General features: G+C 41.6%; 2 protein-coding genes across 2 annotated transcripts; one reads left to right on the top strand and one right to left on the bottom strand.

The window, feature by feature from the left end:
* Window positions 1–7,594: 7,594 nt before the first annotated feature.
* LOC117955951 (trichohyalin-like) lies at window positions 7,595–12,289 on the bottom strand. Its single transcript, XM_034890754.1, has 9 exons — window positions 12,086–12,289; window positions 11,814–11,972; window positions 10,858–10,999; window positions 9,595–9,645; window positions 8,286–8,336; window positions 8,092–8,148; window positions 7,915–7,974; window positions 7,771–7,835; window positions 7,595–7,646 (listed from the first exon to the last, which is right to left on the bottom strand). Exons 1-9 carry the CDS (start codon window positions 12,202–12,204, stop codon window positions 7,595–7,597), a joined length of 756 nt encoding a protein of 251 aa, XP_034746645.1. The 5' UTR covers window positions 12,205–12,289.
* A 1,444-nt stretch (window positions 12,290–13,733) lies between these two features.
* On the top strand, window positions 13,734–20,365 carry riox2 (ribosomal oxygenase 2). The gene is made up of 10 exons (XM_034890555.1): window positions 13,734–13,858; window positions 14,993–15,430; window positions 16,484–16,603; window positions 17,981–18,109; window positions 18,226–18,329; window positions 18,479–18,581; window positions 19,134–19,299; window positions 19,433–19,521; window positions 19,619–19,729; window positions 20,074–20,365. The coding sequence occupies exons 2-10, from the start codon at window positions 14,999–15,001 to the stop codon at window positions 20,224–20,226; spliced, it is 1,407 nt and encodes a 468-aa protein (XP_034746446.1). The 5' UTR covers window positions 13,734–13,858; window positions 14,993–14,998; the 3' UTR covers window positions 20,227–20,365.
* The last annotated feature ends 187 nt before the right edge of the window (window positions 20,366–20,552 follow it).

Below are 20,552 nucleotides of genomic sequence, written 5' to 3'. Positions count from 1 at the left end.
AAAACCAAAGACCAGGCGCACATGTCGGGGCAGTCCGTGTCCGATCCCCAGCTCCACCTGCTCCACAGCAACAGCGGACAAAGTTGCAGATAGCCCGGCGCTGATGCCACGTCCACTACCCGGTGACTTCACGGTGCTGTCAGTTGTCCGCCCATCTATTCATCCATCTCCATCCAGACACCCAGATCCTCCGCTCCGCTGCTCTCCGCGCATCGTGCATTGCCTCGTGGGAAGAAAAATGGAAAACAAATAGAAGACTAACTGAAGTTATTGGAAACGTGTTGGAAACAAATGTAGAGGACAGGGAAGGAGAAGACTGCTATCTGAACTGGTCTGAAAAGTCCTCAAAACCTCAGATCTGCACTGTCTGCCTGTCTCTCTCTCTCTCTCTCTCTCTCTCTCTGTAGCTCTGTGTGTGTGTGTATGTGTGCATATGTGTGTGTAAAAACTAGGCCAACCTACCACCAGGTAATACAACTTTTTAACACGTCATCACTGGGTGCCAAATAACACTTTGAGACACTACAATACTGCACAAAGTGTAACCTTCACAATAGTTCTATCTACATATTTATCATACTATTTAAGGTTTAAGCAGATGCACAGTTTTGTATTCCCAACTTGTATACATTCAAATATTTGTTCTTGTATTTTATCCTGTTATTATTTCCTGTGTATTGTGTGTATGTTTTTCCATCCTAGTATTTCATATATATTTATATTCTGTGCTGTGTGACTGATTTTGCTGCTGTAACACCGTAATTTCCCATTTCCCGTATCTATCTATCTATCTATCTATCTATCTATCTATCTATCTATCTATCTATCTATCTATCTATCTATCTATCTATCTATCTATCTACCTGCCACAAACTGCTTGCCTACACTAAGTACACAATACTCTGTACAATATGCACAGCTCAGAAAATGTTGAAGTGTGCAGTATTTTTATCTTGGTATTGTGCCGATGTGATCTTTGAGCCATAACAAACATCACGCATAAGTGTTACCAGAATACCTTGGTTCAAAGGTCATTGGTCAACTTTGTGGTTACATCATCACATCTGCAGCCGTATGTCTGGGACACTCGGGTGGAGAGAGGAGCAGGGGTGATGGCTGAGGGAGAACTGGTCCACGGGTCCATGGTCCTTGTGGAGGCAGCTGTTCTGAGGTGTGGTCAGGAGATTTTCAGTGAAGGTAAAGGAGGCTGGCTTGAAGATGCGGATAGGTACTGGGGAAACCAGAAGGGCTGCAGCTTTGGTGGTTGGGTTAGGGCCAGGGTCCAGACTGTGTTCAGCAGGGGACGAGAACTGCTGGCCCTAACTGGGGAAATGATCTGGTGGTGAACTACCAGGGTGGTGGGTCCCAATTTTAAAAAGAGGAAGACCGCGGGTTGTTCTCCATTTATTTGGGAATCACACTGCTTACACTCTTCAGGCCAAAAGTGGAATTGCAACGGGCCGTCACATGACGCCCTCGGGCCCCATAAGACTTTTTTCCCATGGACTTACTTAGACTGAGACATTTTGAGTTGGAAAGAAACATCTGTGAATCAGTGTGATGATCACAACTCTCTCAAAATTACTCTGTTGGTTTTGGAAAACATCAACAAACACCAAGCTAGCAAGCCAATTGCTGAAAATGGCATGTTTTGAAGAAAATTTGAATAACGCAACAAAGCAGGCCTGCTTGATTCTTTCTGTGAATGATTTAGACAAATACATTTATTATCTTACTAGGATGTTTTTGGACTGATTGGTGGAAATTGTTACGGACAAATTAGCAACCACCAAAAAAACTTCCTTCCAGAGACTATTTTGCAGAGCGTCCAGAGAAATGCAAACAAGCGTAGCCTATGTGTGGAGGAGCTAGACCTTAATCTAGGCTCTGTGTGGAGGAGCCAGACCTTACTCTGGAGCGCTGTGGAGATAGGTCTGGCAAGCGAGACTAGCTCATCCTAATCATTGTTGTCTAAATATCTGTTGGCACCACTGAGCAACTCCCATAAGAATAAACAGGGCTCCGCCTCAAATGTTGTATCCACTTATTATTATACACCCATGATTCTCCCTGGGACAGCTCATGCCAGGGTACTTACAAGGAGGCCCAGAACCTCAGATTCAGGAGGGGCAGTGCAAATTCTATCCAGGTCACGGAATACTCAGCCAGGTTTTCACCCATGCAAGGTTAATTGAGGGGCCATGGGAGTTTTTTTCTTATGTGACAAGCATCAGAATGTCAAGCACATTGTCATTGAATGTTGGGCTCTGGCAGTGTTGTCCCTCATCACCGACTCTGTAAATGGACTGTTTGGGATCTTCGTGGACAGGATCTTGCAGCCGGGGACAGGAAAGTGTCTGCTCTTTGCAGATGATGCGGTTCTGTCGGCTTCATCCAACAGTGATTTCCATCGTTAACTGCTGGGGCAGTTTGCAGAACCTCCCAGTCTGAAGCCATGGTTCTCTGCCAAAAAAACAGTGGATTTCTCCCTGCCCCAAGTTTTTGAGTGTCAGTGATTTTCTGCTAAAAACCTTGAAAGAAGGCACCTAAAAAGTTAAGGTTCTGAAAATTGCAGTGCACACTGAATACATTTTTGCCCCAAATATACTTCAACCAGGAACTCTTTTTTCAACATGATATTATAGATACAATGTATCTGGATTTCACCAATTGTTACTTGTTCTTATTAAATGCAAAACAAAAATCTAAAACAAACTTCTCAAAAATGTCAATGGAGATCAATAATAGAATATATCAAAGGTATTTGTCTCCATTTGTGAGGAACAGTGAAATGTTTTATTTTATCTTTATACTGAAATCAAATCCTTGTTTGTCTTAACCTGACATTTAACTAACACCTTAAAGTTGCATTAATCACGCCTAGGTTTAGAGTGTACAAGCTGGATAGGAACTGGGAGAAAAATGTTCCTCACACTCCTGAAGGCAGCTTTCATAAGAGAGTAATCAGTCCATTTATTTGCATTGGCAGTAATAGTCTGGCTATCACTTTCTGCATGGCTGTCAGTGTTGATGGATGAACATTACTCTGGAGGAAAATCTTACCCCGAGACTCACTTTGGACTTTTAAAACTGCACTTGTACATGCTCTGAGTGCTCTCAGCAAGTGGAAGTACAACTGTTTGCTGCTGTGGGTGTTGTTCTTTTGGATGGCAGTAATGTACATTCCTGCAAAATACTCTGAGGTACGATCTAAAGATCATGTTATTCAATTCAACTGGACCACACACTGCAGCCTCTAAAATGATCTGGCAATCTAAACATATAAAAGTCAGGCGGGTTTTATTAATGAAGGGCTGTTGTAATGGATTACATTGCATTACATTGCATCCGATAAGCTGATAACTACGTGTAAAGGACAGGTGAATAACGTTTGAGGTCACACACTAGCCACAATGCAAGAAAAGTACGTGGAATGAAGGGATGATATACTGTGTTAATATGAGGGATTCTTCTGTAATGGTTTTTTGTATTTTATTTCTTTGGATTAACAGAAATTTCCGTTACCTTAACAGAAAAGGTACTGTTCATTTTCCACCAGGACATTATCTCTTTTTCTACAGATTTATTTCTTACAGTGCAGAAATTGTCAGTTTTTCTTTATGGTCTTTTCCTTATCAACATCACTTGTTTGATATATACTTTCATGATGAAGCAAAATTCTGAACAATAAATTCAGGACACTGGCACAGATTAAAAAAAAGAAATGAAGTAACTAGAATACTGTAGGCCTCAAAGGCTATTTTCTTCATGCATAGATTTCTTATTGATGTGAACATAAATCTGTTACCGTAGGTTTATTGATTGATTGGTTTGTTGTAATACAGCAAGCTGTTAATTAACATTTTCCTAATTCCTACTTTATTTCTCTGTCTGACTTGGCTTCTGAAGCCTTCCGCAGCTAAATAACTAAACAGCAGCTGGCCCCAGTCTGGCCCATGTGGTTAAAATGTTTGTGTGTCTGTGTGTGACTGTTTGTGTGTGTGCTTTGACAACAACACAATGATAACGTGGTCTGTTCACAGCGCTGCGGTTCAGGGACATCAACTACAGATCCAGTTTTTAAGAGGCAAGTGACTCGTCCTCCACCCTGGTAAATTAAAAACAACCGGTGTTGTCGGAAACTCATTCGGCACATTGGACATGAAGTTATGACTCACAAGTTGGTGGGGAGGGCTTGCAGTCAGTGATGATCCCAAAGACCCTCCACAGACAGTGTGACCTGCCCTCAGAGTGACAACATGATGGGACAAACCATTAGACTGTTGTATGATGTTTTTTTAAACTCATGTCAATGTCAAATTTGGTCATATTTGTTATACACATCTAACCTGGAAATGCAGACCCAAATCTGAAAGAATAAGGGTCTTAATGATTTTCAATGACCCAAAATAAAGAATGCATATCAGATATGAACTTAACATTAAGTCATATATCTATTTCAAATGTCTATGCCATGCACAGGTACTATGTTATTCCTAGTCAGTGTGTCAAAAATACTTTTGTATTCTCCTGGTGCCCTCTGGTGGAGGTCCTGTGTTTGCACAGGACTTTCTCTCTTTTGACAAAGTCACTGCAGATTATCACTTGCACTGAATTTTCCCTCAGGCGTTCACAAAACTCTCCTTCATGTGGGTTTGCACACCCAGTCATGGAGCTCCAGATATCAAGGCTATGTTATGTCTATGATGTATATTAGCCTCATTTGGGGAAAGGGATAACTGCATTTCCTCTGAGGCCTTTCAATTTCAGATTACAGCAACTGGACACATTTCTTGTTTTTATGTTTATTTTCACTTTGTTAACTGACTGTGCCAGTAACTATATTAATTACTGCAAATGAACTAAAGGTACAACTTTAGATGAATTTTTCTCTCCAAAACGCCAGCTGGGCCTTCCCTCTCAGGTCATTAAACCTCTAACCTGTTATGCCAGCTCTGGCCAAGGGTGCCACCAATGGGGCCCATCCCTGTCTCTGTCAAGTGACACTCTCCGGCACGCTTACATAGACACTTTCCTCCATATAACTATGTCTTTGAATGATCCCAGTAATGGGTTTAGGGTAGTCTCAAGAACAGAGGTCACAGCATGTCATCTTCACTATCATCTTAGCCCGATTCATATTGGAATCATTTAGGCACAGGAGCAAGGAAATCCAAGGTTCAGCTGCAGCTTATAACCTGAATTCAGTGCAAAGCCTGTTTAATTTGCCTCTCACACTCACTCATGCATGCTCCAATGCTTGCACACAGTTCACACATTGACCTGCATGCAAAACAATGCGGCCTCACATGATTGATTCCACTACTGCATGCGCGTGCAGCAGAGATGCAACATTGCACACCTCTCTCCCAACATTACCTGGGAGACATCTTCCTTCCATGGTGTCCTAATGTAGATTGGTATGGCAATCCTTCTATGATTATATGCTCTACAAATAACTCTGAATATGTGCATGTATCATTTGTCCATTACTTTTTGCTACTTATATGTTCAGTCACTACTTTTAGCTCCCTGTTAAACTTCGTGGCAAACTAGTTTTCACACACTGCAACCTGTAATGTGTCTGTTGACTCAATGTTTGTATGTGGATCTGGATATTATTTTTAATTTTTATTGGGCCCTTCATTGGACAGAATAACTGAAGACAGAAAAGAGGGGCCTAAGTGTAAGGGGCGTGCGCTCAGTCAGGGAAGCTACCAGGACACGGATATGTTCTTTTAATTGAATCATAATCTCTATTTTTCCCCCTCGATGGTACAAGCATCATGTAGTTAGCTGGCTATTAGTAAAGGCGGAGGGCTTGGTGGAGCTGGCCGTAGGGCTCCAGCAGGTTGAAAGTGATGTCCCAAAGGTTGCAGTCAGGATCCGGGTAGTTGCAGACAGGCACCATGGAGGCAATGATACCTCCAGAAAGGAGGACACAACAGAGGATGCATCCTCCTACCTTTACTCCTTCCCACAGCCTCTTCAGACACGACCACCTGGTCAACTGGTGGTCGTGTGGTAGTAAAGGAAAGGGATCGCTTCTGTTTTGGTTGACATACTGTGTAAAAATTGTGGTTGGCTGTTGTGGAAGAGACAAGTACTTTTTCTTCATTAGGGGCTTCCCATCTTTGTCCTCTCCACTCTTCTTATCCTACAAAGATAACAGAAAGTTCCGTCACACATCTTAGAAGTAGGCCTGCCTCTTCTATGACATACAGATCTTGTGTAAATAGTGTGACTAGGGAAATACACTCGTCCAACTTTCTTGAAAAGTTTGCACACCCAAGCTAAAGTTGTTAAAAAGAGTAGTAAAAACGTGTTTTGGAATGAATGCCTTAATTTAAAAAATTTCGGAAAATCCAACCTTTAAAGGACACACATTTTATATGTGAATGAATGATGTATTGTAAATAAATAAATGTTCTTCCTTAAAATACAGGGGGCAAAAATACACAACCCCCTATGTTAAATTCCCATTGAGGTAGGCAGATTTTTATTATTAAAGGCCAATTATTTCATGGATCAGGATATTATGCATCCATGAGAATTTAACATAGGGTGTGTATACTTATGCCCTTGTATTTCAAGGAAGAACATTTATTCACAATACATTATTCGTTCACAAATAAAATTGGTGATCTTAAAAGGGTGGATTTTCCCACATCCTTTTTAATTAAGGCATTGAGATTAATTTCCAATTTTAATTTTTTTTTTTTATTCCTCTTTTTAATCAACTTTATCTTGGGTGTGTACACTTTCTCAAGCCACTGTAGAAAGCTAAAGCCAGCAACCCCACGTTAGCTTAGCTTAGCATAGAGTCTTTGAAATGGGTCTAACAACAAACCTCTCTCTGTCTAACGGATGGACAGAAGTCCGGACTAATAAACACGCCACATCTCATTTGTTTGATCATTACAAAATCTGTACAATCAACACATTGTGGTTTTACAGTGGGTCATGTCCTGAACTATTTCTGGCCTGGAGTAACCTCCTGAAGTCTACGCCGGTTGTCTGGGCAACCTCATGGTGCCACGGTGACTTTCACAGCGCCCAGCCAAAAAAAAACAGTCCCGCAGATAGAGCCAGAGACATGACGTGAATGTAAATGATTACCGTAGAGGTGGATTTTTTCACCCTCGGACAAAATATGAAAACTTAAATCCCCCTTGCCTTCAGTCTTTATGCTAAGCTAACCCAACTCAGCTACATATTTATCAACCAGGTATGACAGTGGTATCAATCTTCTCATGGTATCTCAATAACCTTCGTCAGACTCCACAATGAACACTGGGTGCAACATATCCAAGTGCCATAATTATTTAATCTGTGCATAACTTTTCGTTGGCAGTTTTCATAGTGAAATTTACTGCTTAATGTGTAATTATTGTGTAATACAGTTTGCTGTATCTTGCACACTTATCTATCTTTGCTCTTATATTTGCTGTTGCGAACTGCAATTTCCCCACTGTAGGACAATTAAAGGTTTTCTTATATTATCTTATCTCATCTTATCTCATCTTATCTCATCTTATCTCATCTTGTCTTATCTTATAAAGCAAAGTCCTGTTGGCGTTGTGTTGATATATGTTTATATATGGTTATTGGAAATTATATTCACCTTGGTGCAGCTCAATGCAGCTCTGTCAAACCAAACAACAGACAGATGTGAGAAAACAGACAACTCCACTCAGACTGGGTTATTTTTAAGATGTACTTTTGACTGGTGTACTAATAAAACCAGCAAAATAATAATGCAGTAATCACAATATTTGCTTCTCTTGTGTCCTGCTCAGCTGCTTTCGGAGTTTCTGCTGATCCTGCTTGAGCTTCTGCAGAAGACAGATGAAATGTCTGAAAGGTACAATAATATTGACACACACACACACACACACACACAGTACAACATACCTTGATGCTGTTCAAACTCTCCTCTATCGTGTTATTGAATTGAATCAAGGTCATGGATTTCTGCAAGATACAGATTAAAAGACAGTCAGATTTTCATCAACTGTCCAGCAACTCTGATTTAAACAAGATGAAGCTAAGAAACACTTGGCAAACAAGATTTCACAAAGGTGTTCATACCTGCTCTATTTCCTCGTCTTTTCCACGCAGGACTTCCTGAACCTGCTCCAGGTTTTGCTGTCAAACACACGACAAGTCAACCACCAACGCACACTATGACTTAAAACTGAATGAATGTGCTATTTGAACAGGTAAGCACTTTGGAAGAATATGTCATTACATTACTTTACATCAGTAAAGGACGGCAGTTTTACCTTGTACTCCTGCTCAGTTGTCCCCAGCAGTTGTATTTGTTCCTGATGTCCCTGTCCCAGAGACAGTTGTCCCTGTTGGAAGAGAAGAAGCTCAAAATAGGATTGGGATGCAACACCATGTCATGAACATCAACCCCAGCTTTTCCTTTTAGTTGTGGCTGTGGGTTTTTTCTACAGCTCTGTCACTGACTCAGCACTGTACTTTAGTACAAATTTAAGATACTTTACATAAATATTTATATTTTCTGCTACTTCTTCTTCACTACATCCCAGAGGGGAACCTCTTACTTAAAGAACATCCCTACATTCATCTGACAGCTTCAGTTACTAATTACTTTGCAGACTTACAGTAGATTACCACCACTTCAAAATAGATCCATTACATAAATTGACATTATTATGTCATTAAGACTTTACTGGTCCATAGGGAGAAATTCCCAAGCTACCCGGCAGTATGTAAAGTAATATGTAAATATGTATGCATACATATTGTATAATACCTTGAGCAGCAAGCCACGGAATGGGTGCGAGACATCGACTACATGTCATCTTGGACATTGTCTCGCACCCAATCCATGGCTTGCTACTTTCAGTGATGGACTCATTCTCCCAAAATGCACCACAGAGTGCCACAGGAAGTCCTTCCTGACTGTGGCCATCAAACTTTATTACTCCTCCCTCTAAGTGTCTGACACACACACACACACACTTATAGAGAGATATGAAACTGGACATTATTATCTGTTTTGTGCAATAACACTGGCCTGAAACGTGTGCAATACTCAACTGCTATGATTATCATTATTATTATTATTATTATTATTGCTTTTCACCATTGCAACTCCTTAATTATGTTAAATATGTAAATACTGTATTGTAACATTCTTTTATCTATGTAAATGCCATACATATCCCCGCTCCTTATTTCTTTATTAATATTTCTACTCTGATATTTATACTATTTCTGCGACTGCAACACAGAGTTTCCCTTCGGGGATCAATAAAATATTTCTGATTCTGATTAAAAATAGCTTCACCTCTACCAGCTCCAACAAATTAGCGATGTACACATTAATGCATCAATAATCATAGTTCATAGATATAATATATCCTGACATGGGCCAATTCTGCATAATGAGTACTTCAGGTTTTAGTCCTTTAAGTAAATTTTGTTGCTAATACTTTTGTATTTTTCCTTGAGTAACATTTTCAATGCAGTACTTGTGATTGTAACAGAGTTTCTTTACTTAAGTAAAATATCGGAGTACTTCTTCCAACTCTGATAAGAAGTATTTGGCAGATTTCATACCTTAGCCGGTGAATCCTTAATTTTCTCCAGCAGGTTCTTGTTCTCCTTTTCCTGCACAAAACAAAGGTGAGACATGAAATGAGGTAAGACTGACTATTGAGCCAGTCCCACTGTCAACCTATCATATTATCATATGTGTTATATCATTTTAAAATCCTGTTTTTCTATAAACTCTAGTTGTTTGGTCAAATATAATATGTTGTTACAATAAAATATGTATGCTATAAAAGGATGAAATGTCAACCACCAGTCCTGAAAATGTTTTCCTCCTAATCTAATTAACCCTTGTGTTGTCTTATTAAATTTGAGAATCAACACTTTTGTTGATGCTTTCCATCAATATTTTCAACTTTTTCTTACGTTTTTGTCCCTTTTTTAAACACTTTTGACGGGTTTTTTTAACGTTTGTGACTTTTTTTTAAAGTTTTCAACACTATGTAACAGTAACTTATTAAATTCAGTTTTACAGTTGTTGTTGGTAAATAAACCTAATTAATAGGAAATTATACATGTTTGAGTTACAAAAGCAGAAATTAGGAATTATTTCAACTACAATTAAAAGAATGGATGTTGATGATAATCACAGACTGAAATATGTCAACTTTTACTCAATACTATTTCAAAAACACTTCAATTTGTTTTACAATGCTATAAAATGGAATAAGACACCCCAAAATTAATGAAAGTAGAGATGTGTACTTGGTAGAGAGCGTTGTGTGGAATCAATCATGTTATTATGGGGAATTAAAAAGAACACTGATATAGGAAAACGGGACAATTTGACCCGAGGACAACATGAGGGTTAAGATGAAGACAAATCACAAGTAGCACATCCGAGCTCCCGAGTTTAGACAGCCTCTACCATTCAGTAATTAATCCAACATGACTGATGCAAATTGCACATATAACGTTTAATTGAGTTGGACTCCAAAGTGTTATAGATAACAACGCTCCTGTGGCCTTTATCACTCTCAAGTTCACAAACACAGACACACACACATATGAAATATGGATATGAAATAAAACAGTGATTGTCTAGGAGGCTCCAAACATAAGTATGCCAAAGCACGGAAGTCTGGACATTTTTCTGAACACAATGCAGTATATAATGTACACATTGCTACATTCTGTATTTCAAATCTTTGAACTCCCATATGCATGGAGCCTTTAATCATTCACAAGCAATACATACTGACATTGTAAATATACGTATATTCTAATGTTATCCTATTATGAACAGGAGAAATGGAAGCGGGAACTCACCATCTTCCTCATGTTACGTGTCAATTGATTCCTCCGCTCCCAGTTCTCTTCCTCAGACAGAAGCTCCTGCTGCAGGGCTCTTTCACCCTCCTCCTCCTCCTTCACCCTCCTTTTTCTTATGTTATCCATCTGCTGTTTTAACCTGAATTCAAAGTCAACCACAACTACATATATTAGATATATATAAGATACAAGATATTAGACACACATGGGAATTAATTGTCATTCTTAGAGTAAAATGATGAATCTTTGTGTTGGTTCTTAGCCTGTTGGTATGAGACTGACTAACACTACATAATGTAGATGGTGAATTTTAGAGCCGAGCAGACTCAATGGCCGCTGTGTACACAGCAGTGGTGGAAAAAGTATTCAGATCCTTTACTTAAAGTACTAATACCACACTGGAAAAATGCGCTGTTACAAGTAAAAGTCCTGCATTGAAAATGTTACCCCAATAAAAGTATGTGAAGGTTCATCACCCCATGAAAATGTACTTTATATTTGTAAGTATTAAAAGTTCAAGTACACAATGCAGGAAAATCCTCCCATTTTAGAAAGTGTGTTCATTAAATAAAAGTGTTCAGTCATCTAATCATTCAGCTGCAAATGTGGGCATAATAACTAAAACCAAGTAATAGATAGATGTTCAAATAACTAAATAATAGAACAATAATAATAACTAGCAATCGTAGTTACTAGTGATGAAGTAAAAGTAGTAATTAATAACTCAAACTGTGATGCAGATGAATGTAGTAGAGTATGAAGTAAGATACTTCTCTCTGAAATGTAGCGGAGTAGAAGTAGAACGTGGCATGAAAAGATAACACCCAAATAAGTACTTGAGTACATGTACTGAGTTACATTGCACCACTGGTATGCAGTATTAATCAATGTCCTAACACGATGCCTATGATAGGAAAATAAGAAAGAAAACGCCTAGTTATCAGGAGTCATACTCTTTCACTTTGCCGGTGAGGTATTTATTCTCAGCCTCCGTCTCGTTTATCTCGGCCTCCAGGTCCAGTCCGTGCTCCAACAACCTGTCATGGTTCTGCCTCTTCTCTCTGCAGCGGGTCGCAGCCTCGTGGAGTCTTCTCCTCAGCTCTTGTCGTTCACTACGACACACCACAACATAAAGTGTTCATATTGACAACAAGCTTTGTCCAAAAGAGCCAAACAATACTTAAGGACAAATAGATCATCTATATTTTGTCCCTAAGACACATACTTGGTATCTTGCTCCTCAGATACGTCCATTACTTCTTCCAGATGTATGAAGTGCACTCCCGGCGTCGCATCGCCGGCTTCCTCTGGAGCGGGACTCAAGGCATCCCACTTGTCTGACATGATGCCCTGTTTGAGTCACTGTGTAACCTGCTTCTAAAATGTGGTTTACTAAAGTAAAGGTATCCTCCACCTATTGACTCTCTGCGTAATTCGATATGATATTCAGTCCAACAGTCTGGACACTGCATAAGGACACATTCCACCTACCATATGACATCACAACAGTCTGGACCCTGCATGAGGACACATTCCACCTTCCATATGACATCACATTCACAACAGAGACAACAGTCCATGGTTCCATAGCAGAGAGCGCAAACAGTTTAATTATTAAAAGTCCATTTTTAAGCTGGACCGTCACTGATAAAGGCCCACATGCCTTTACACATATAACACACACATACTTCAGAAGATTTGTCATTTAAAATGTTTTTTGCATAATTTCGTTATTTTCTTTCATATTCAAAAATTAACAAAACAAAAAATTACAAACAACGCACTGAGACATGGATGGGGTCCCAGAGCCAAAAAACACAGAGAGGAAAGCTGGGAGGGAGAGAGACAACAACACATGGACAGATATTAATATTAAAATGACACATTAGTCACACACACACACACACACACACACACACACACACAATATGATATACAGTGTATATGATTGCATTGAGGTTACACAGTCGTTACAATCATTACCACCGGACCTATACACATATAGTTGAAAAGATATGATTCATCCTGTGTATGAGCCAGTTTTTACACAATAGGTCATATTTACATCCAGGCCTTTTTTCATAATGGAATTGGACTTTTAAACCAGCAGCTGCCTCTCTCACCTTCTTTAAATGCTGAAAAACCCACTAAAACAACACAAGCACAATCTCTGGCGCAGGCAATTTAGAAAATGGGACCCTCTGTGCCAGGAAGTTACAGGGTTTTTACAACTGCTTACACAGCCAATCAAATGTCACACGGTGTTTGAAAGCTCTCACTCAAAGAGCAAAACTACACACCAAACCGAACATCACGCCATATCACAGCCTTTCACTCCGTTGTCAATCGCATCAGACACTTTTGTTCAAGACACGACACACGATTCTCTTCCTAAGACACAAAACTCCAACAGGAACTGATTTGATTTGCTCTTCCAAAATGCTCCACTTGCTCAGTTCCAACAATGCATTGCTGTTGTAGTTCTCCACGCTTCTCAGACGAAGGAGCTTTGGATTCGAAACAACAGTGTGCAGCCTAGGCCTACATGGTGTATCCAAAAAGTTACTATCATATTAAATTATGTTTGCCATTTGATGCAAAATGATGTGTTTATGGCATTTGGAATGCAGTGTTGAAGGAGATGTGAGGCATTTTGCATAGTGTGTGTGCAGTTGTGGGAGTTATGTGTAGAGCTTTGAAAAAAGGAGACATAGTTTTAAAAATATGTGTAAGCAGTAGGTTGTAAAAAAAAAAATGTATGTATATCATGTATGTTTATTAATAATATACAATCTATGGTTACATCCATTAATATGCACACAGTCCAGTCCATGCATGTGACTATGCAAAGTATGCATATGCGCCCTCTACAGTCACACGTTCCTCAGTATCAGTGTTCTGGTACCACGTTCATGGTAGGAGTTTCCAGTCGGACATATTTAGGGAAACACACAACTCTGTTCACGTGGAGCGGCTCATCTCAGCCGCTGTTGTAAAGGTGAGTGGGTCCGTGGAGATGTTAAACTCTATCATAAACAGAATTTATTAGTAACCAATAACCATACCGGACCACAATCAAACTGTCACTGTGCTCCACGGGGCGAGAGCCGCGGGAGCGCGCAAAGCTACGCTGTCGGACACGTTTCCGTAATCTGACAGTCAAACGACCCAATCTTCTTCATTCTCGGGTCGGGTTCATAATAATCATAGTAAAGTATACAATACTAGTATTGTATACTAGTATTGTATACTGTACTACAATGTATACTCTGTTATTACACACTGGCCTGAGTTACACACACGTGCTCAGTACCTGTACATGCACTAATGGAGAGATGTTGGAGTGAGGGGACTGTCCTTGGAAAGGGAGTTCAGTGCCTTGCTCAAGAGCACCTTGGCAGCGCCCAGGAGGTGAACTGGCACCTCTCCAGCTAACAGTCCACCCCCAGACTTTGGTATGGGGATACTAAAGTCTGGGGGTGAGGAACCAACGACCCCCCGGTTCTCTAACCCAACCCAACTGCCTACAGACTGAGCTACTGCCCCCCCCATATATGCATTGCTTTTCTACTGGCCAATAGTAATGTGTGAATGATATTGAAGGGCGGCTCTTGGTGTGGCCATAGTAGGATTTGTAAATTAGACTCAGCCGAAGGCAGCTTCTGGCCCACATACTAACATATTTAAGCACAGTATACCCACTGCAATACGTCAGAATACACCACTGGGTACAGCAGCCTTGTATGGGTGATCGTCCCGTGTGCTCTGTCTTTGGATACATGTCAGAGGGCTCAGGCAAGCCAAATTTGATTTAGTCTTGTGTCCTAAGTGTTCAAATGGGAAAAGAATTGAGGTGAGATGTCACAGTTCTAGGTGTTTTCCCAATGACTCTGTTGGGATTATGGTTGTATTTAATCGTGCAGCCTTAAAACACTGATGGTCAACGCTTATCACCATTTTCTGACATTTTATACACCAAACAGCTAATCGAAAGGCCAATCAGCAATGAAAGTTATTGTTAATTGCAGCCTAATTAACAGCAAATAATTTCTCCAGTACCTCTGCTTCTGTGCCGGATTTCAGTTCAGCGTCTCACTTGGGATATATTTTTGTAATCTGTTCCTGTTTTCAGGTTAAAATGCCAAAGAAAAGCAACGTAAAGAGACGGGGCGGTGATTCTGAGCCGCGTCCTCCTAAACAGAGCAGGGCAGAGCCCAGCGGAACTCCGTCCCCTCTGTGCTTCAGCAGCCCGGGCAGCCTGTTCCAGAGCCTCATCCAGCCCATGGGGACCGAGCAGTTCTTCAGGGAGTACTGGGAGAAGAAACCCCTCCACCTGCAGAGGTCCGATCCCCACACAGCCTCGTACTACCAGTCTCTGTTCCAGCTGTCGGACCTGCGGAGCCTGTGCTCTCAGGGTCTGGAATACTGCAGGGACGTCAACGTGGTCCGCTGCATCAACGGCAAGAAGAAAGTGCTGAACAAGCAGGGCCAAGTTAAGAACAGTGTTCTCAATAAGGACTTCGTTCAGAACAAGGCCACCATCCAGTTCCACCAGCCGCAGAGGTTCAAGGTGAGAGCAGACATGGGCCGGTATGACATTCTGATGGTATGATAACCTTCAGCAGAAACGTATGTATTATTTTTAAAATGTCTGGGTAGAACACATCAACTTTTTTTTCTAGGACACAATGTTTTTTATTATTTCACACACTGCACATTGCCAGAGGGATTTCTACGACTCATGAAAAACAGCTCGGAACGGTGTGACGGAACATTTTAGTGGTTTTTAAGTGCTCATATTCTGCTCATTTTCAGGTTCAGAACTGTATTTAGGGGTTGTACCAGAATAGGTTTATGTGGTTTAATTTTCAGAAAAGACCATATATTTGTTGTACTGCACATTGCTGCAGCTCCTCTTTTCACCCTGTGTGTTGAGCTCTCTGTTTTAGCTCCAGAGTGAGACATCGCACTTCTGTCCCATCTTTGTTGGGAGTCGCAAATGCTCAGTAGGCTACCTAGGTAAGGACTACTAGCCAGTCAGAAGCAGAGTATGAGGGCCCTGACAGTACCTAGGTAAGGACTACTAGCCAGTCAGAAGCAGAGTATGAGGGCCCTGACAGTACCTAGGTAAGGACTACTAGCCAGTCAGAAGCAGAGTATGAGGGCCCTGACAGTACCTAGGTAAGGACTACTAGCCAGTCAGAAGCAGAGTATGAGGGCCCTGACAGTACCTAGGTAAGGACTACTAGCCAGTCAGAAGCAGAGTATGAGGGCCCTGACAGTACCTAGGTAAGGACTACTAGCCAGTAAGAAGCAGAATATGAGGGCAGGCCCCGACGGTACCTAGGAAGGACTACTAGCCAGTCAGAAGCAGAGTATGAGGGCCCTGGGGTAAAAGGGAAAGGAAGGGAAAAAAGGGAAAAAGACATAAAGAATAATATGAGCACTTTAAAACCTCAACTTTTTCAAACAGCGGGATACCTTTGGGACAGGTGATGCTACTGCTAATGTTAGTCCATATATCGGTCCATCTATGCATTCCTTGAAGCTGCCATTGTTTTTCTCTCTCCTCAACGCTCGAATCACACAACTGAGTGTGTCTCTTGTTGCTGTGTGTTGTCAGGATGAGTTGTGGAGGATCCAGGAGAAGCTGGAGTGTTTCTTTGGAGCCTTGGTGGGCTCTAACGTCTACATCACACCACAGGAGTCCCAGGGCCTTCCGGCTCACTATGATGATGTCGAGGTACAACAGTAAATCCATGACTAGACTCAATTTTTTCTTCAGGGGCCGCTAGAATCAACACTAATTGAAATTTGTTTAGTATCTACAATTATATCATTAGTATCCTGTTTACAGATGTATATCAGATGTTTTTACTTATTGTTGTTGTTTATATGTATGTTTGTTCTTATGATTTGGCAACACAAATGGATTTTTTGTCATGCCAATAAAGCAACATGAAATGGAAAATTGAGAGAGAGAGAGAGGGAGAGAGAGAGAGGGAGAGAGAGAGAGAGAGAGAGAGAGAGAGAGAGAGAGAGCGAGCAATGGACTGGAGGGTATTATAGAAAAACTTTCTTGGACCATAAAGCCAATTGTTACTTTACAATTTCCATTTCATGTTGATTTATTGGCATAACAAAAAAAATCCATCTGTGTTGCCAAAGCATAAGAACACACATACATATAAACAACACCAGTTAGAAAATACTTCTGATATTATAATACAAGTAAAAGATATAAGATGTGTGGATAGATACTAAACAAAGGATGTGCATGTCCCTCAAAGGGTGCTTTGAAGCAATAAAAAAAGTGATAATTTTTGTAAACTCCATTTATTTTGCCTTGTATTGTGCAGAGAATACATATCTAGCTGCTAGCCGTGCCGTGCTTATATCTCCCCCTTAAAAAAAAAAAAGCCTGGTATATGTTTTTCAAATAGCTGTCACACAATAGCTGTCCCAATGCCGGTCCTCTGGTTTAACATGGAACTGTCTGAACTGCACCGCAGACTGGATTCTCTACTCCCAGAGTGACGGCTGGTTTATCAGGAACCGGTCCAGCGCGGGTTGAAGGTGCATCACACGCGCTACAATCGCCTTGTGTGTGAAATGTCTGTTTCGTCACTGGGGTCCCGTCTCCCGCTGGGTCCAGCGGGAGCAGGTGCTTTCTCTCACATCTACTGAAGTTATTTACACCCAGGAGGACTACTGGTCTAACGCGGTGTTTCACCGGGGCGCACACAGAGTGAGAGGAGGGATGCAAACCCAGGCTCTGCGTTGTAACATTACACTATAATGATATAGAAAGCATCTTCTAATCCCATATCTCGTTTGAAAATATGTTGATATCGCGCCCAGCCCTAGGACCGAGTACAGTGAGCTGCCACTTCAGCTCCTCGGCACTGCCGAGATGCCCCTGAGCAAGGCACTGAACAATGCTCGCTCACTCTGACATCTCTCCAATAATGCATGTGTAAGGTCTGTGCATGTGTGTATTTCAGGCCCGTGTGTAATGCGTAACAAAAATGGAGTGTAAAAATGTAATTTTCCCTGTATCTTCCTCTTCTTCTTCTTCTTCTTCTTCTTCTTCTGATGCCAACGGGATGCTCTTTCCCAGGTATTCATACTACAGCTGGAGGGACAGAAGCGTTGGCTTCTCTACAATCCTACAGTCCCTCTGGCAGCGGAGTACTGCGTGGAGTCCGAGGACAGGATCGGCAGTCCCACCCATGATATTATACTAAAGGTACAGCGCCGACAACCTACACATATTCATACACAAATCATGTACGAATATGTTGTTGTCATAGAAAATAGAGTTGTGTGTTTTGCGTCCGAGTGAGTCGTCCCGTCCCTCCACAGGCGGGAGATCTTCTGTACTTTCCCAGAGGAACCATCCATCAAGCCAACACCCCAGCAGGAGTGGACCACTCCACCCACTTGACTCTCAGCACTTACCAGAGAATGTATGGGACTCCTCTTCAATGCAACTTTCACTTCAACACCATGCCGTCTAGGGCTGTACCAAATATTTGTATCTGTAGCGTTGTGGTGTGTGATGTGGCCGATTAAGAATGCCACGTTCTGTGACCCTCTCTCCCTGTCCTTACCTCAGGACGTGGGCGGATTTGCTGCTGGACACATTTCCCAGCTTGCTGTGTGACCGCAGCAAGACTGAAGTGAGCCTGAGAGAGGGCATGCCCAGAAGATTCTTACTGGTAAAAGTTTGGACAACTGCGACACAAATAAAAATGATACTGTCAGCTTTTTAGCTAAAAGAGTTTGGGAACAATACATTTATAAAAATAAAAGAAACTTCAGATACAGTATTAGGGGACCACTAAGGTCTATATAAAAGAGACTTCAGATACAGTATTAGGGACCACTAAGGTCTATATAAAAGAGACTTCAGATACAGTATTTGGGGACCACTAATGTCTTTATAAAAGAGACTTCAGATACAGTATCAGGGGACCACTAATGTCTTTATAAAAGAGACTTCAGATACAGTATTAGGGGACCACTAATGTCTTTATAAAAGAGACTTCAGATACAGTATTAGGGGACCACTAATGTCTTTATAAAAGAGACTTCAGATACAGTGTTAGGGACCACTAAGGTCTATATAAAGAGACTTCAGATACAGTATAAGGGGACCACTAAGGTCTATATAAAAGAGACTTCAGATACAGTGTTAGCAAGCTTCTACCTTAAACTTCTTCAGCAACAAGCATTTACACAGACTCTGGGGGTTTGTCGGCTGTGTTCAGGGTAACACTGAAGGCCTCGGCGTCAGCAGGCAGCTGGCTGCAGGCCTCAGATCTCTGGCTGATGAAATGGAAACAGGGACGCAGGAAGTCCGCTCCACTCACATGAAGAGGGACTTCATCACCAACAGACTGCCACCGTACGTCCAACAAGAGCTGCTAACACCATGTGAGCTGCTCTCGGGTTGTGTGTGTGTGTTCAAACATGAAACATGTGCAATGGGCTGGATATAATGTGCACAATAATATATTTCACTCTGCCATTGTGTGTGTGTGTGTGTGTGTGTGTGTGTGTGTCACAGCTGGAAGGATTCCTGCCTTGGAGGATGCCGTGTGTTTGAGGTTTAAAGACCATATGGTGATAACAGTGGAGCCCAGCCAAGAGAGAACAGTAAGTCCATCAATGCTCACATACACCCTGATAAACAGGAAAGGTTGAATTCAGTGACATACTCGTGTGTGTGTGTGTTTGTGTCTGTGTGTGACAGGACGAGGCCACAGAGCTGGTAGTCTTTGTCTTACATTCGTTGAAGAACCCGAGGGAGAGCCACATGATGGGGGAGAGTTGTGATGAAGAGGAGGAGCAGGACATCTCCAGGGTAAGCTGTAATTTCCCTTCTTCACTCTTTTTAAAGGACAAGGCTGGCACAATGATAACACCACATTAACACGCTGCCGGCCGAGCCTGGATGTAGACTAAACATAGTTTTTAATACTAACTGAAGTTCTTCATAAGAACTGCACGTAGGAAAGTCTGAAAGCATAGAGAGAAAGACTATTGGCATGTGTATTGGTCATAAATGCAATAATTACTGCCTAGTCTGGTATATGGCAGGGTGTGTGAGCCATTGCGCGGCTATAAACACAGTACCAAGGTTTGAGACGGTCCTTACTGTACGTGACGCTTGGTTGAGAATGTCCCCGGGTGCGTTTGTCTGTGCAGGGTCTGCAGTTCCCTGTGTCCCACCTCCAGGCCCTGCGGCAGCTCCAGCAGGCAGAGACGCTGGCTGTGGCCCAGCTCCAGCTGCCCACACCGGAGGCCAAACTCAGTCTGGTCCTGGCTCTCTGGAGTGAGAGCCTGCTGGTTGTGCTATAACACGCCACTACGTCAAAAGATGAAATCCACATCAGTTGATATTTCTGTATACTTCTAAATATGTCTCTGTCCTCCTGAATAAAGCTGCCACAGCTCCAGTAGTGCAGATGCAACTTTTTGCATGGTATTGTCACCATAGCAATACCAGTGGTGGAAGAATTATTCAGATCCATTAGTAGCAAATGTACTATATATAGACGCCGATAAGATTCTGGATGGAAAGTATCCTTTTTAAAAGTTACCAAATGTTCCATTGACCAGACCATCATCGCAGCACGGCCAGTCTGAAATACCACCTGATGTCCAAGCACACAGCTGATGTGAAT

The sequence above is a fragment of the Etheostoma cragini genome, chromosome 13 (genome assembly GCF_013103735.1).
Source record: "Etheostoma cragini isolate CJK2018 chromosome 13, CSU_Ecrag_1.0, whole genome shotgun sequence".
Taxonomy (NCBI): domain Eukaryota; kingdom Metazoa; phylum Chordata; class Actinopteri; order Perciformes; family Percidae; genus Etheostoma; species Etheostoma cragini.
The sequence above is the reverse complement of the archived record's forward strand: the minus strand, read 5'-3'. Positions and strand labels throughout refer to the sequence as shown.

Bases quoted from the DNA above. Each gene is read 5' to 3' on its own strand.
- LOC117955951 (XM_034890754.1), bottom strand. From the start codon at position 12,204: ATGTCAGACAAGTGGGATGCCTTGAGTCCCGCTCCAGAGGAAGCCGGC. The intron at 11,973-12,085 runs GTATGTGTCTTA...GGTGTGTCGTAG, and splicing joins TCTGAGGAGCAAGATACCAA to TGAACGACAAGAGCTGAGGA. The intron at 7,836-7,914 runs GTATGTTGTACT...TGTCTTCTGCAG, and splicing joins AGAGTTTGAACAGCATCAAG to AAGCTCAAGCAGGATCAGCA.
- riox2 (XM_034890555.1), top strand. From the start codon at position 14,999: ATGCCAAAGAAAAGCAACGTAAAGAGACGGGGCGGTGATTCTGAGCCG. The intron at 16,604-17,980 runs GTACAACAGTAA...GCTCTTTCCCAG, and splicing joins CTCACTATGATGATGTCGAG to GTATTCATACTACAGCTGGA. The intron at 19,522-19,618 runs GTAAGTCCATCA...TGTGTGTGACAG, and splicing joins AGCCCAGCCAAGAGAGAACA to GACGAGGCCACAGAGCTGGT.